This window comes from Dermochelys coriacea, chromosome 17 (genome assembly GCF_009764565.3).
Source record: "Dermochelys coriacea isolate rDerCor1 chromosome 17, rDerCor1.pri.v4, whole genome shotgun sequence".
In the NCBI taxonomy this organism is placed as follows: Eukaryota; Metazoa; Chordata; order Testudines; family Dermochelyidae; genus Dermochelys; species Dermochelys coriacea.
The window spans coordinates 12285531-12302843 of NC_050084.1; the positions used below are offsets into that span (position 1 = coordinate 12285531).

General features: G+C 46.8%; 1 protein-coding gene across 2 annotated transcripts in view; it reads right to left on the reverse strand.

Annotated features, from left to right (window-relative positions):
* The window catches only part of SLC13A5 (solute carrier family 13 member 5), a 50649-nt gene that overhangs the window by 8664 nt on the left and 24672 nt on the right, over positions 1–17313 (reverse strand). Inside the window, exons 2-10 of one of the 2 annotated variants that reach the window (XM_043499413.1) lie at positions 16442–16604; positions 12520–12648; positions 10406–10542; positions 8235–8449; positions 5528–5699; positions 5126–5248; positions 4192–4404; positions 2176–2297; positions 1342–1460 (exon numbers count right to left, since the gene is read on the reverse strand). In XM_043499413.1, coding sequence (XP_043355348.1) covers positions 1342–1460; positions 2176–2297; positions 4192–4404; positions 5126–5248; positions 5528–5699; positions 8235–8449; positions 10406–10542; positions 12520–12648; positions 16442–16546 — 1335 coding nt within the window. In that variant the 5' untranslated portion in view covers positions 16547–16604. Of the gene's footprint in view, positions 1–1341; positions 1461–2175; positions 2298–4191; positions 4405–5125; positions 5249–5527; positions 5700–8234; positions 8450–10405; positions 10543–12519; positions 12649–16441; positions 16700–17313 lie in introns of those variants that run through there. The other variant, XM_043499414.1, reaches the window with a different exon arrangement.

Below are 17313 nucleotides of genomic sequence, written 5' to 3' on the forward strand. Positions count from 1 at the left end.
GGATGCGTGAAACAGTTTTAATGGAGGAGGATTCTTGCAAATCCTTGCCTATTTCTAGAGCTGAATTGAACCTTTTCTGAAGTCTGGAACATTGGATCAGAGCAATGGTCCAGCGAGTTCTATGTCCTATCTCTGATGGCAGTCACTACCACACACTTCAAAAAAAGGTTCAAGAAACCCCCTCGTGCAGTGTTTCTCAAACTGGGGTCTGCGATAAGCACTGCCTGGCTGGAGCCTGCACTCCTCACCCCCTTCCGCACCCCAGCTCCAGCCCAGAGCCCACACCCACTCCCACACCCAAACTCCCTCCCAAAGCCCACCCTCCGCACCTCCTCCCACAAAGCACAGCCTGCACCCCTCCCGCACCCAAACTCCCTCCCAGAGCCTGCACCCCTTCCCACACCCAAATTCCCTCCCAGTCAGAGCCCACACCCCTCACTCCCTCCTGCACCCAAACTCCCTCCCAGAGCCCACACCCCTTCCTGCACCCAATCCCGTACCCCAGCCTGGTGAAAGTGAGTGAGGGTGGGGAAGAGCGAGCAATGGAGGGAGGGGGGATGGAGTGAGTGAGGGGAGGTGGGAAGAGGTGGGGCAGGAGTGAGGCCTTGGGGCTGAACAGGGGGCTTTGGGGTCCCCAGAAAAATGTAAATCAAAACGGGGGTCCTCAGGTGGCTAAAGTTTGAGAACCACTGCCCTAGTGGATGATTATGGAGTAACCTGCCCCTAGAGAGAGTTGCTTCCTTAATCCCTTCAGTAAGTGTTTGGTTTATGCCCTGAAGTACGAAGATTTACATGCCTTCTAAACAAATCCAAAACAGCTCTGAAACTCTTAGATGCATTGCTGCACTTCTGTTGTCTGGCCAGGAGTAGAACTGGGGGTGACAACAGTCAACAAGGAAGGCCGCTCTCCTGCTATTTGCGCTAAGGAAACCTCAAGAAAGATTTCTTATCAATATTGCAGATTCTGGAGGCTCAGGTGTTTTGGAGAAGCAAATCCCTGAGGCACACCCATCCTAACCAGAGAGCAATTAAGTTAATATATAGAGAACGGGCTGAGCTGCTAAATTGTTCAAGTTACTGTCCAGATCAGGGCTTAATTTGTAATGAAAGAGATGCCATCTCTCAAGCAATTTTTTTTTAATTCATAACTGACGCAGCAAGCCCAGTGGTGGCGGGGCTATGAAGTGCCAAGCCCAGAGGTGGCGGGGCTCAGCCCTGGCACAAATTGAGCACTGGTTCAGATGCCGCTTTGGTTTGGACCTGTTACTACTAACAAGGGACCAAAAAGCAGAGCAGAAAGGTCACCCTTAGACTCAATGGCACTTAGAGGTGAGGACATACATCACTTCCATTGGCCAAGGCAAATCCTCCTCCTAGCAGCAGCACGATGTTCCAGGGCATCTTCCTCTGAACCACCTTCCAGTCTAGCAACGGGGCTGGGAAAAAGGGCTCTTTCATCACTAAAAAGATAAAAGCAGAGCAAAGAATGCTGTGAGAAGATGAAGACACCTACTTTGTCCAAGGCTATACACTCAGATGTGCACTTACTACCACCCCAGTGCAAAGGAAGCGCTAGAACCCAATGACACACAGTGTATGTGATAGCCCAGGACAGGCATGCTATTGAGATAACTGCCCATTTCAGGTGAACAGTGATATACAAGGGTTACGGTCAAGTGCCAGCAGTAACTAAGTGGGATTAGCTCCCAGGAACTGCGCACACTAAGGGCTTATCTATACAAACACTTAGTTCGCAGCAAGCTGGAGTGTGAATCTGCCTTGCACTAGTCTTTTGCACACTCACTGTCCCCAGGCTCCATGCGGACACACACTGAAAGTTCCGCAGTGCACTCTGATCTACCCTGCTTTGAAACAGGAGTAGGACAGTGTATACTAAGGAACATTTAGCATGCAGCAGCAGGGTCTGCACAGACTGCATATGGCAGGCTGGCCTAAGGTAGATTTACACCCCAGTCTGCCGTACGCTAATGGTTCCTGCGGACAAGCCCCAAGTCTCAAAGGAGCGCTTCTTCCAGCACCGTCAGCGGGAGCTGAGAAATGGCTTCACAATCTCAGCATGGTGAGTTGTGATCTCACCACAGAATCACAAAGCTGGGCTGGCCAGGGGGAAGCTCCAAGTCAAGCATCAATATTTTCAATTTCTCCTTCCGTTACCTTCTCTGTTCTGTTCAGGGCTAAAGCTGTTTTGACTACAGCAGTTGAATTTGGGTTTAGTGGCAGGAACTATGAACAGTAGTAGTGCAACAAAGAGAGCTACACTGGCATCAGTAACATACCTAAAAGAAAAAGCAGAGGGCGGGTTAGCAGGATATGGTACACCATTGCCTCAAGACATGGCATGCCTCCAGCATGTGTACTATTGTCTCAGTACATGGCATCCATCCAGCGCACACACATACCATCGTCCTAGTACATGGTAACCCGCAATTCCTTTTTACTTTTGTCTGTACCATCTGTCTAATCGGTCTTTAAGAATTTAGCAACGTTTTGTACCCTGATATTGCAGATTCTGATATCTAGCCTACCAAAACTCCACATTTGTATCATCTTACTTAATATCACTTTGCAATTCCATCATGCCTTCCATTGAAAGATCTCAAAGTGTTTTCTCTACCACACTTCTGTTAAGTAGGGAAGTATTATCATCCTCCTTGTATCCAGGGGAAACTGAGGCTATAATGCCAATTAACTTGCCAAAGGTCAAAGGTTGAATGAATGCCAGGACCAGAACCCTGTTGGATTTAGGCCCTTTGAAAATATTTCCTTTACAAACTAAGTGGCTAAGGAGCTGAAGTCCCATTTTCCAGAGTGACTTGGGCACTAACAAGTCTAAGGGAAGGTCTACGCTGCGGGTTTAAGTCAACCCAAGTTACACAACTCCAGCTACATGAATAACGTATCTGGAGTTGACATAGCTTAGGTCGACTTATTGAGTATCTTGAGTATTGCAAGTTTCTCCCGTCGACTTACCTAATGCTTCTTGTTCCGGTGGACTACCAGAGTCGATGGGAGAGCAATCTGCGGTCAGTTTAGCAAGTCTTCACTAGACCCATTAAATCGACGCCTGGTGGATCGATCGCTGCAGTATCGATCCATGGTAAGTGTAGACAAGCGAGTCTCACTAAAAGTCAATGGAATTTAGTGTGCATCCACACCGCAATCACAAGCGTGACTGAAACATGTTGTACATGGGTACTTATTCAGGTAGCTAGGCTATGCCCAAGTCCAAGCTATTTTGGCTTCACTGCTGTTGGTACCCAAGCTAGTTAGATTAAAGTTGGCTCACGTATATCTACCCATGGTGCAATCAACCTCCGATTACAGTGTAGACCTACCCTTAGGCTTCTAAGATGGGAGGTCCTAAATCACTTTTGAAAATGGATTTAGGCTCCAAAGTCACTTATGTACTTTTGAAAAATGTTATACTGTAGCAAATACCAAGTCCTCAAAACAACACCCAGGGCATAGATAATATTTAACATATTTCTTTCATATTTCAAAGAAAAATCTCACTTATGCATACATTTTCTTTAGTGTAATTGGTGCATTTTTAAACAAACAACAAGCAGGTGACAAATCATCATCATAAACATCAGGTCGCAAGTGAGACTGGTGCATGTGAGATGAGTAAAGACACTTCTCGACAGGAAGCCAAATGAATTTAAACACTGCAGCACAGGTGGGGTGTGGCAAGAAAAGGTCTTAATTATGTTTCTCTTTAAAACTAGGGTGCAAGGTTAGGAGCATAGGAGGAAGATGGAGAAGCCTTTCAAATCACTGAGTCAATTTCCTTGTGGGTGCCGGATAGATTTCCTTCGCACTTGACATTTACTGCATATTAAAATGATGTTCAATCTGATTTTAACTCATAAAATTGAAGGGCTAATAGAATTGGATTGAGACACAAACAGCATGAATTCCCCTCACATTGGTTGTGCCAGTCTTAGGCTGTGGCCCGCTTGCTAGGTGTGCCTCTTTAGAGCAGAGATTGTCAATTATCTGGTGGTTTGGTGCTATGCAACAAATGAGAACTAGAAATCAGACCCATCAAACAACTTTCATGTTTGACTTGAGACAGGATCTGAAGTAAACGTCCCTAAGGATCAAACGGGAGTAGAGCCAAATAAAGTATAACTAAGTCAGCCAAAACACCACAGGATTCAAACTTACTCTTCATCTTTATTGAAGAGGAAGGTGGCCCAGCCAGGAATGAAGCCTGGGTCTCTACTAAACCACAGGAGAATCAGTAGAATGAAGAGCATGAGGACATTGAATTCAGCAAAGGAGATGGAACCTAGTTTCCGGTGCTCTGCCTTGAGCACATTGAAAGCAGCTCTCTCTTTGTCAGTTCTTTCCATCCCGCAGCCCCACATTTTCCTAAAACTTAAAAAAAAAAAAAAAAAAAAAAAAAAGCTGTAAATATTTGCTTGCAAGAGAAAATTACTAGTGAATCCACTTTGACACTCGCCACGTGGGGTGCAGAACCACGTTAGCTATCGCCAAAAATGGCTGCAGCTGCAGCGTGCTATAAAGTGAACAATTTATCCTTTGCACATAGCTGCCACTGGTTACCATCTCTTGCTGAGATGTGCGGTCTGGGGGCCAGGCACTGCACTGAGAGTCAGGAGAGCTAAATTTTTTCTTGGCTCTGCCACAGATCTACTGTGTGACCCTGGGCAAATCACTTCACCGCTCTATGCCTCTGTTTTCCCTCCCCTAGTTAGATTATAAACTCTTTGGGGGGAGAGACTGTCTCTCACTAAATTTGTGTACCGTGCCTGGCACAATGGGGTCTCAATCTCAGTTGTGGACTCTAGGTTCTACTAGAAAATAAACACTAATTACAAATGTGGTTGTAACAAGCACAGTTCAATCTCACCACAGACAGTTGTACATATATGAAGTTTCTACTAAGATACAATGTTATGTGACGTATGTCATTCCTTGTCTATACAGTACTTTGTTTCCAGATTGTAGACCTAGGCATCATGTAATCTCAGGAATATGTACCTGATGATAAAAGAGACAAACCAAGAGGGCCAGATTCACAGCTGATTTACACCTGCTGAGGATCTGGCCCATAACATTATATTTTTATACTTACTTGAACCCCATGAATGAAAACTGGAGCCAAAACCAAGATAACATCAACATCAGAAGCATATTTGGAAATGCAAATCCAAACCAGGAAGCAAAATTCAAGACATCACCATTTTCGGGGAACAGTCTGAAGAGAGAAAACAATGGTTTCTGTACCCAGGTCAAACCCCCGTGGGCTACAATGACAGACTGGGAAACTTTGATTTAGATATCAAACTACTCACTTGTTCTGGAGCAGAAGATGATGAGGCAAAGCACATCACGTACATTATTCATTATGACATACACACAGGAAACTCTTAGAACCAACATCAGCAGCCACCAACTAAGACTTTCAGTTGTGCTGGTCAAAGAGCGGAGTGAGACCATTTAAGAGGCTGAAGGAGAAATGGTAAGAACAACTTACTGATTCATCTGGCCTTTCAAAACCAGGTTTGGCCCCGTTCCAGTGAGTGTTGCAGTTCCTCCAATACTAGCAGCATAGCACACACATAGTGTCATCCCCTTACTGATGCGTTTCCTCACTTCCCTATCACCAAGGGCTTTGGGTTCATCAGGAACGTGGCCATTACCTATGACTGGAAATAACAAATATGAACTTGCCTTTCGTAAAACAGTGGCGACCAAAAACCAAGAACAGGGGCAGTGTTCGTGGTGCTGCAATTTGTCTATGCCTCTTATTTTAATTAATGCCAAGCTATGTTGATTATATCCTCATATTATCTTATAATAATGCTCATGGCAAAGAGAAGGAAGGATGGTCCTGTGGCTATGGCACTGAATTGGGACGCTAGAGATTAGGGTTTGATTCCTGGCTCTGCCACAGACTTTCTGTGAGACCTTAGGAAAGTTGTTTTGCCTCTCTGGGTATGTTTACACTGCATGATAAGCCTGGGCCCCAACTCAGGTTTGAGCCCAAACGCCCCTTCCGTCTACACACAAATCAATCTGACTCGGGTTGGCAAGTGCTCAGGACCCAGGTCCTAGGACCCTGCTAGTGGAGGTAGGTCAAAGGCCAAGTTCCACTGTGACTCTGGTCCAAGACCTGCCCATTCTACAGTGTGGACACAGGTCAAGCCACAGACCCAAGTCAGAAGGTCTGTATAGTGGAGAATGGATGTGTTAGTATGGCTGTGTGACCTGGGTCCAGCAATTGTAAACCTAGGTTTACAATGCAGTGTGGACCCTCAAGCATGGGCTTGGAAACTGAGTCCACAAGCCTGGGTCACACAGACCTGGGTTTACAATACAGTGTAGACATACCCTCTGTGCCTCAGTTTCCTGCTTTGTATAATGAGGGTAGAAAAAAGAAAAGGAGTACTTGTGGCACCTTAGAGACTAACAAATTTATTGGAGCATAAGCTTTCGTGAGCTACAGCTCAATTCATCGGATGCATTTGGTGGAAAAAACCCAATGCATCCGATGAAGTGAGCTGTAGCTCACGAAAGCTTATGCTCTAATAAATTTGTTAGTCTCTAAGGTGCCACAAGTCCTCCTTTTCTTTTTGCGAATATAGACTAACACAGCTGCTACTCTGAAACCTACCATAGAGAGGAGTTGTGAGGTGAATTCATTAATATCTGGGAGCCGCTCAGATATTACAGTGATGGTGCTATTCACATACCAGGGCAGAAACCCACAACTAACATTGGAGGCTTCCAATATATCCAGAGAAAACATAGGATCCAATTCAGTCTTGGTATAACCGCTAAGATCGATGGAGTTGTGTCTGCTTACACGAGGCCTGTATTTGCTCTAGTAATATATAGTGTCCATCCTGTTGCTTCTTGTGGATGAGGATCTAATCTGGAAACACACATTATGTTGTTGGACTGCGTAAAATCACCATGGAAACAGAGCAATTGACCCCACTTTTTTTTTTTTAATTATTATTAAGCACCCGTATTAATAGTGTATCACTGAATACAAAAATAAAACCTAGTGCCATTACAACAGCTCTGAAGTTTGAAATGGGTAGCATTACTACAAAGCACCAAGTGAAATCTGTATAGGCATTTATATGTCCTGCATCACCACAGTATCTGAGCACCTCACAATCATTCATGGATTTTATCCTCCCAACTCCCCTGGGAGGCAGGGAAGTACTAATCCCATTTTGCAGATGAGAAGCTGAGGCATGGGGGAGATTAAGTGATTTACCCAAAGTCGGACAGAATCTGGGGCCGATTCACTTTCTGATTAATTAAATTCAGGTTTCTTGAGTCCCAATCTAGTGCCATACCCCCTAAAGTAGACTGTCCTTCCTCCCCTGAAAAGCATTTTAGGTCTTCATCCTATAATGAGCTCTGCATGGGTGATCCTCTGTGCCTGCAAAGACATTAGGACTCAGTAAGGGTGCAGGGTTCTGCCTATGCAGAAAAAAATTCTGCCTATTGCAGGATCAGGGTCTCAGCAATTCCTAAAATACAAAGAAAGAGACTGTCAAATATGGAGAGGCAAAGAATCCCCATGAGGGGTGAGAATACATTTCATGGGGATGCAAGTACCAGCTCAGCTTCATTGAGAAGCTGCAGCTGCTGTTCGATCAATGCTCGACCAGTTTTTCATTATTTAATCATTTCCCCCACAATTTGCTTCATAAAGAAACAGACACTGATCAAGGACAAAACAAAAAAAAGAGAGTGGATAAAGTTTTCAGCTGTGCCTCAATGACTTGATAGCCTAAATCCCATGGATTCTCAATGACACTTAGGTTTCTCAGTGCCAAAATCACTTTTGAAAAGTGGACTTTGGCTCTTAAGTCATTTAGGTGCTTTTGAAAATGTTACCTATTGGTTGTAATTGTCAGAGGCACTGAGCACCCACTGAGGTCGAGGGGGTGTTTGGCACAGTTGAAAATTAAGCCCCAGGTGTCGAGAGCTGAGCACCCAAAGCTGGGAGGCACCCAGAACTGGGGGGCCATTTTTGAAAATTTGGGCCTTAATGTATTTAATGGGTTTCTTTCTGGATACCACTCCTGGCTTTCTTACGGCCTGGGCCAAAGTCCAGTGACATCGGTCTGAGACTTTTCATTGAGTCAGCAGGCTCTGAATCAGGCTTTTATACAGCAATTGAAACAGACTCTGATTAAGCCCGCTTGGAGGCCCCTTACCCTGCACCGACGTCAGGCTCATAACATTCTTCTCCTCCAGCTCGATCGCTGAATTTACTTGCCCAGTAGGCTGGTCCGTAATCGTCAGGTCCTGCTCTGTGCTGTTCATCTGATCCAAAACAGCCTGGACGATAGGGACCATCATGGCGGTAGTGGCTGTGTTGCTTATCCACATGGACAAGAAGGCGGTGACTCCCATAAAGCCCAGCATCAGGCTGCACATGGAGCAACAGAGGGAAGGAAAAAAAAAATAACCATGAAAGCTTTTCCAGGCTTTTCAGCCAGCGCAATCTACTTTCAGGCAACCCTGTATAGCAGGCCCCACTCTGGCATGTACTACCTGTTCCAGGAAAGGAAACCATTTCCCAATTTTTGGCTGGTGCAGCTGCATTGCTTTCATTGGACTCACTCCAGCAGAGTAGTTAGCCCCACGCAGCTCCCTGTGAGAAACTCCATTGTCATGTAAGCCCTAATGGGAAGCACCTATTGTTTAGCCAGCGTAAAAGCAGCCATTTCACAATAGCGAACCCCAAGCAAGGTTGCCTCTCTCTCTTCTGATTACTGTTGGAAATCCAGAAAATTGCACTCTCTGATATTTTGAGCTCGACTTGGGAGGTGGATCCTGGCTAACACGGAACAGCTGTGGTGTCGGCTGCTCCCTCACTAACATCAGCACCAGGGTTAATAAGACATAGAACGGGCACCACTTAAGTCTTCCACTCTGCTAATAATTGGCTGGAGCAGGGTGCAGGTTTTTGGCATTCATGAAAATGGTGACAGGGATCTCAGCATCATGAATATGCTGATTAAATACGGGGGCCAAATCCTGGTGTCTGAGCACAGGGGATTTGCACAGACAATCTCTGCTGGTGTCATGGGGAATAAAACCATCCCCGCAACCCCCTGGACTGAGCAGCATTGCCACAGCCGCTTTATAGCCACTATTACTGCCCATGGCTGTAGTAGTAGCTCTTACCCCTGCACTCCCCCTATGCTGTCCTGGTCCCACTGGGCATGTCCTTGCCCCTTCTGGGGATTATGAATTTATCTCTCCTCGCTCTGTGCAGACGAAGGAGCTGCTTCCCTGGAAGGCAGCTCCCCAGCTTAAGGCTGGGCTCAGTCCCCCTGGGTGATATCTCCATTGCCTGCCTCTCACGCACAACAATTCTGTGGGACTTAAGAGCCATGGGGGGTGGGCAGAATCTGAGCCTTAACAGAATATCAGGGCATTCAGCCTCACATTTACAAGCTCTGTTCTAGAGCCCTTCACAACCTGAACCTGCTGGGACCTGACCACCAGTGTCGGGTCTAGGGCAGGTGGGAAAACTCCTGGATCTGCTCAAGCTTGGGTCAGCTCTTCTCCTCCTGCCTGTGAGGCTGGCATGGTGGTGGCTGTGCGACCTGCTCCTCTCAGCTGCCACAGGAGTGGGGGAGTCCAGCACCTCTTACTCTGCAGCACACAGGAGCAGGGCGTGCAGCTGCCAGTACATGCAGCTACCACCCTGCTGGCCCATGGGGGCACTGCCTCAGGTTCATGGGAAGGGTCAGGTCAGGTCGGAAAATGACTTAGCCCCCTCAAGGTGGGTTTGGGTGGGCTTGGGTCTGGTTCAGGCCCAGGTTGGGCCTAGAGGAGACCTCTAGTCTATTGCTTATGGTGGTTTTACTCTGACTCCCCAAAGAGTCAGATTCAAACAGGAACTGAACGTCCAATCCCAGGGCACCGTGTCCCCAAATGGGAAGCACGAACACCTAGCATTAGGAGCTTCACAGGGCACTTGAAATCCACACTGACCAAGGCACGAAGGGCCCGAGCAGATACTATAGTGATGAGTGTAATAAAAGAACCTGTACAGTTTAGAGCAGAACAGAACCATGCTCCCATTAATTCAACAGAAAGTCTCCCATTGACTTCAATGGAAGCTGAATGATGAGCGTCTTCCTTTGCAGCCATCCTGGGCTTTCAAACATTGCATCATTCCTGCGGTCATACACAACCTCTGGAAGCCCGTCCTAGAGCAAGTGAAACAACTGAGGCTTTTGTCGCCTTCATTCTGTGCGACTCAGTTCTCACACTCTCCCCCTCATCTCCTGGCATCTGAAGACGCTTCTGCTAAGCTTGGTTGCTCCGGATAACAGACAGATAGGAAGGCAGGTGTAACATGGCCTCTTACAGTGGGGGCTTCACTCCGACGATCAGCAGGACCCTCAGTGCAATGCGTTTGTGCAAATTCCAGTGTTCCACGGCTACTGCCACAACCAGCCCCCCGACAAACAGCATGTTGGTGTCCTTCAAGTACTGCATACACACCTGCAATGAGAGGAACTGCCTATCAGTGTCTGATTCACAAGTGGGTGGCTGGATTTGTCAACACCCAAGATATTCTGGCCCTTTTTCCACTCCCACTGACTTCAGTGGGAGCAGGAGCAAGCCCTGTACATTTTCTCAATTCCATTCATCTATTTAGATGCTGAGCTGCTTTGGGCAGGGGCTGTCTCTTATCTGGTTTGCACAATGCCTACTGCAAAGGGGCCCATGATGGTTGGAGCCACTAGATGCTAATGAAATATAAATAACTGCTCAGATGTACTACAAGAAGTATAGTAGCTCTAAGTATTGCATGTATGCTGTCTGATTCTCAGAGTTGTTAAGGCCCAGAAGGTCACTCAGTACCTCTAAAAATCAGCCCCATAATCCTACCCCAACAGGTCATCAGCAAGGACTGAACCCAGCACTTTCAGAAGCAAAACACAGACTTCCACCATGCCAGCTCAAGTAGTATGCCCATTAGCTGGCAAAAGTAGTAGGCAGTTATCCTCTATGAGGATCAGCTACTAAAGGAGGACACAGCACACTCTTTGGCAGCATGTTACATACATCCCTTGCTAAAAGTATCTTGTCTCAAGCATCTAAGATCTCCCAAAGTATGAGTCCCTGATCGAGAGTCACTTTTGAAATGATCCCTTGGCTTTTCAGAAGTCTGAACTCAGGAGTTTCAGCACCAAAGCACAGATCTCTATCACTGAAAGAATAACTCCATGGGTGGCAGCCGTAGTAGGTTGTTCTCCTATGTTTGAACCAGCTACTACAGAAGGACACAATCCACACCATGTAGTTAGTTTTGTATCTTTTTGTAGAATTTCACCATCAAGTTTGTTTGCCGAGTATTGAGGTTGGCATGTGAAAGAGTTTTAGGAGATGGATGTTAAGGTGTGAGAGTCCAATACGAGTCCTGCAGCACACCTACTTCACTATGAAAGGCAACAATTCCTTACAAAACGCAGCAGAGCTTGTTCTAAAAAGACAGTGTCTCCAGGGTATAGGGCACTGAGTCCCAGCCCAGGAGGCCTGGGTTCTGGTCTAGGCTCTGCCAGGGACTGCCTGTGTGACCTTGGGCAAGTCACTTCACCTCTCTGTGCTTCTGTTTCCCCATCCATCTTGTGTGTTTATATTGGAAGCCCCTCAGATATAGGACTACCACTTACCATGTGTTTATACAGCACCTGGCACAATGGTTCCCCAAATTTGGGGGGTGCCTTCAGGTACTATTGTAATATAAATAATAATTTTCAGAAATCAATCAGACTTATGTTGTACATTTCATCTCAAAGGATCCCAAAGCACTTTATCAACTATATACAGAGGAATCCCTTCACTCACCACAAAGTGCAGCCACCTCTAGGGTAGAGCACAGTGGTCATTTAACAGCACACAGCAACACCAAATGACCTTTAAGAGTAGGAAGTGAAAAAGAATCCTATGTCCAATATATACAGAAGAGGGGATGTTAATAGCTAGAACAACAAGGCGGGTGAGGCAATATCTTTTATTGGACCAACTTCTGTCGGTGAGAGAGACAAGCGTTCAAGTTACATGTCTGGCTGGCAAGCTTGTCTCTCTCATCAGCAGAAGTTGGTCCAATAAAAGATATTACCTCACCCACCTTGTATCTCTAATATCCTGGGACCGAGACAGCTACACTGCATACGATTGCTAGAATGTCGTTTTAAAAACTTGCTTCCAGGATTTGACTCACTCCAGCTCAAATCTTCTCAATAAAACCAGTACGGAGATGAAATCTAACCAGATCCTTACCTGCACCAGAACTTAGGGGCAGCAGTGTAACCCACACAAGGTGATATTATCAGTGCTACCTTCATGATGAAAAGCAACTCAGCCAATGTGATAGGCACAGAAACATTGGTGCATTGGAGTATGCTGGTCTAAGCTGGTCTGGGCCCCTGAAGTTTATGAGTAAATCTAGGCTGACCTAGAATCAATCCTTACCTTTTTAGACTCCAGAATTCCAAACATAGGAAATAATATAGCAGGCAGGAGAGCTGTGACTGCCAATGGGATGACCTCTGTGCACCAGTACACAGCCATAAGGATGATGACATAGCCACACTTGGCCTCCTGGAATACAAGCAAACAAGGGTTTAAGCGACAGGAAATCAAGTGAGTAGCTGAATGCACAGGGTCTCTCAGTAGATCCCAGGATATAAATGGCAGCACTCTAATCAAGTGGTCTCTTAGGGGAGGGAAAAGAGCTTTTTAATAGAAGTGTTTTCTTCTCCAAGAAAACCGTCCTAGACTGGTGCAATCTGCTAAACTGTAAAGGCAAAAATGTACTTAATCGAAGTTTTGCCACAGACTTCAATGGGGCCAGGATTTCACTCCTGAAATGAATTTTGGGCCTGATCCTGAATGGTGCCAAATACCTTCAATTCCCCATTGGATTTAATTGGATCCAGGCCCATCTCCACAAGAAGCCAAATCCTGAAAAGACATTTGATCTTTACAGCTCAATCAGTTATTCAGAAACTAGCTTAAGTGAACATTCACATCACATCCTAAAGCCTGGCCTGGAAAACAATGTATGGGCAAAGCTAGGGGCATTTTAAATGCACAAGGACTGCAGGCCAAAGCTTAGTGGGTGGAAAACCAGAATTTCCATAGAAATGCGAACATATGGCTAACTTAAATGTTTAGCTGTCAAACTGGCATTTGATTCAAGCAGGAGCTTCCATGCCTACGAGCCAAGATGTTTAGAAACAACTCATGATTTTGGATGTCTCCGTTTTCAGATGCTCATCTTAAGACACTTAAAAGGGGCCTGATTTTCACAGGACAGGTGCTGACTTTCTGAACATAAGGCCTCCTTAAGGTGTTTCAAGTTGGACACCTGACAGTTGAGATACCAAAAATCACTATTAGTCACTTGAAAATCTTTCATCTGACTGAAGATCATTATATTATAGGTATTAAATTATTTCTCTGAAATGATAATGTTTTCTTAACATGGGGGTTGTCTGGATTAGAAATCTCTAAACATGTCCAGTTAAACTGTTGTTGAGACATTTTTATAGCCTAGTGATGCTAGGGTTTGTAAATTCAATTTTCTTATGAGAAGTAAGTATTCATTACTGACTGTAAACATTATTTTGGCTCAGGTGTAAATGTTCCATAGTTCACAATTTGCTTGTGTTTATAACAACAGTTTGTAGGGTCTTAAGGATTTTTTTGGGGGGGAGGAGGGAAGGGCAAAAACAAACAGGCAGGAAGTTGATATTCACAAGTGTGCTGTAGGATGTTTTTATAAGCAGGCATGTGTTGCTTATTTTTGCTGAGAAGCTCTTTATATGAGCAGAAAATGTTATTTACAAGCAATTGGAAATGTTTATCAATTTAGAAGGAGATTTACTGAATATGCTCTGTAAGGAACAATTCTGCATAGGCTACAGTACAGGAGAGATATCAAGGGAAGAGACTTAATTAGGGTTTCTATGACTTTATGATGTGATTCTAGGTTTTGCAGCAGTAGCTAAGTGTTAGAATTTATCATATGTGATTGCATTTGGCCACTGTGTGAAAAATAGAAACAGCTCTGACGGTCTGAAAGAAAATATTACTCTTGAACAAATCTCACAATAGAAGCACTGGTTATTTAGAATGTGGAGTAAATAATTTACTTAAAGTTCAAAAAGACAACAATGCTTATAAATTAACTCTTAACTCTAAACAGTCTGGTTTAGAAAACTGAAAAGCAAGCACTAAGGTTAGAAAAATATAGTGATGATTACCACTAACAACTGCAGAATGTTGATTTTGCTTCTTTGAACAGGGACAGAAAACATAACAATCTGTCCTCTTGGAGGGCAGTTGTGAAAGTGATCATTGATGAATTCTAGTAAACTGTTATGCAATCCTGTAAGCTCCTGTTAAGATGACACAATGTTTCGGAAGAATACAAATACCTGAATACAAAATACCTCACTAGACACTCATTAAATTATAAATGTTATAATTACAAACTTCTTTATTGAAGTCTGTATTGCCACTCTTGCACACCACAGCCCTATCACAAGCTTTGGCATTGATCCTACAATATTTACCATCTATCTAGAGCTTTTAATTTTTAAACCACATCAGTGAAGTCCCGCCGAACCCCAACTCATAGGAATTTCTCTTCCACTGGATTCAGAGTAGCAGCCATGTTAGTCTGTATCCGCAAAAAGAAAAGGAGGACGTGCGGCACCTTAGAGACTAACAAATTTATTAGAGCATAAGCTTTCGTGAGCTACAGCCCACTTGTATCCTATGAAGTGAGCTGTAGCTCACGAAAGCTTATGCTCAAATAAATTTGTTAGTCTCCAAGGTGCCACACGTCCTCCTTTTCTTCCACTGGAGTCTCTTGAGCTGACCAAAAGGCAGGGCTGTTATTAGACAGGTAAACCAGAAGGGGTGGCATTTTTGTTGACAAACATGCCTGAGGTTTTTCTGAAGTTTAAAATATGTCGAGCAATGTAGGTCAATCAAAAATGAATAGTTGTCACATTATAATTAGAACAGACCCTAAAAGCTATGCCAGGCTATAATATTTGCTGCAAACATGGGTTTCAGATTTTACCAAAGAGACAAAAAAGATAAAAGGCACTGGCATAATTCCACTGAAATCAAGTTACACCAGGGTACAACTGGCGTGACACAGCGCTGAATCATTGGGCACAATGTTTACTTCTCAGAAGTTAATAATAATGGTGTGCACCTACATAGCTTTTCATGAGAGGATCTCAAAGCACTTTACAAATATCAAACCTCATAACATGCCGGTGTTGTGCCCATTTTACAGATGGGAAAACTGAGGCACAGAGGTATCAACACAGCAAGTCAGTGGTAAAGCCAGGTCTAACCACTAGAGGAGGTGGATGCTTCTGACAAAAACCAACATACATGGGCCAAAACTTGAAACAATGTCTCTGTGGATCTAAAACTTGGTATCAAAGTTGTAAGACAACAAAGGTAAAAATGGCATGTTTCATATTTGAGTCTGTGGGTGAGCCAGATCCTGGCACTGCAGGGTTTCTTATAACCAGTTTGTGTCTGCATTCATTCTACTTCAGAGGCTCTTTTTGTAACGTTTACTGCCTAGACTGAGCTATAGCCTGGGACATAAATACCTTTTGTGTTTGTTTTTGTTTGTTTAAGGGCTACCCTGCAAGTGATCCTAACCTAGTCCTTAAAACTTGACATTTACTAACCTGATCACCCAAAGCGGAATTACATTTCAGGAAGTAAAAGGTGAAAAAACAACACCACTAATCTTCCCCCCACCATTTGAACTGTTTGAGTCAACTGATTGGATTTATTTAAACAAACCCCGCTCCGGATTTCTCGGCAGAAATCCACGCCTTATCCTTCCAGCGAATGAAAGGCTGCAGTGCCCCAGGGACGGGGAGATAACTTGGGAGCTGGCATGCCCTCAGCGAGGACACCCCGGCCAGATGGCCAGAAGTCCCGGCTGGTGGTGGAAGAGATGCAGCTTGTTCCCCTGGATTGATGCTGGGCGCTTGTGAAAACGTGGCCCCAACCGGGCTGTGGTCTGGGCCCGGTCTGAAGTCCCTGCCAGCCCTGCGGGCACGGGCAAGGAGCAGCAACAGGGGGGAGCCCCCATAGCGTTAGCGAGCTGAAATGGGGGGAGGGGGGCAAGCAAGAGATGTTCAGCCCTAGACTCCAGCATCCCCTTGGGCATCGCTGGGGCAATTAACAAAGGGGGAGGGGGGGTCCCTCTCCCGGAGGGAAACCCGGAGAGACCTGGGCTTTGCTAGCAGCGAAAAGTGACCGATGCATTAAATCACACGCCCCCCCCCCGGGCTGGCCGGTCCCGAGGCGGCAGCTCCTAGCGATCCGGACCCCCCCAGCCGCTTACCTTGGTGGGGACGAGCAGGGGCAGCGCCAGCAGCAGCAGCGGCGTGCAGAAGAGGACGGCGAAGGACTTGAACCTCGGCAGGGGTCTCAGGCACGGCGGGGCCATGGTGGGGGGGGGTCCGAGCCCGGCGCAGCGGAGGCGGCAGCCAGCGAGTCAGAGGGACCTGGAGGCAGAGGGTGGTTTAAATACACCGGCCCCCCCGGCCCCCCCGCCTGACCGCGCCGCGGTGACCTCAGTGCCGCCGGCCGCTGCCACCAGAGGGAGCCCCCCCGTCCAACCCCCCCCGTGAGCCCGACAGCCCCCCGCGACCCCCCGCGAGCCACTCACAGCCCCCCCGCTTCCCCACATCCACCCCCCGCGAGCCACTCACAGCCCCCCCGCCACCCCACATCCACCCCCCGCGAGCCACTCACAGCCCCCCGCGACTCCCGTGAGCCACTCACAGCCCCCCCGCCGCCCCACGTCCAACCCCCCCCGTGAGCCCGACAGCCCCCCGCGACCCCCCGCGAGCCACTCACAGCCCCCCCGCCGCCCCACGTCCAACCCCCCCGTGAGCCAGACAGCCCCCCCACCCCCTCGTGAGCCACTCACAGCCCCCCCGCCGCCCCACGTCCAACCCCCCCGCGAGCCAGACAGCCCCCCCGCTGCCCCCACGTCCAACCCCCCCCGTGAGCCAGACAGCCCCCCTTCAGTCCCCCCGTGAGCCACTCACAGCCCCCTGCTGCCCCATGTCCAGCCCCCCAGTGAGCCAGACAGCCCCCCTCTAGTCCCCCCCGTGAGTCACTTACAGCCCCTCCCCGCTTCCCCACGTCCACCCCCCGAGCCACTCGCAGCCCCTCCCCGCTGCCCCATGTCCACCCCCCACGTGATCC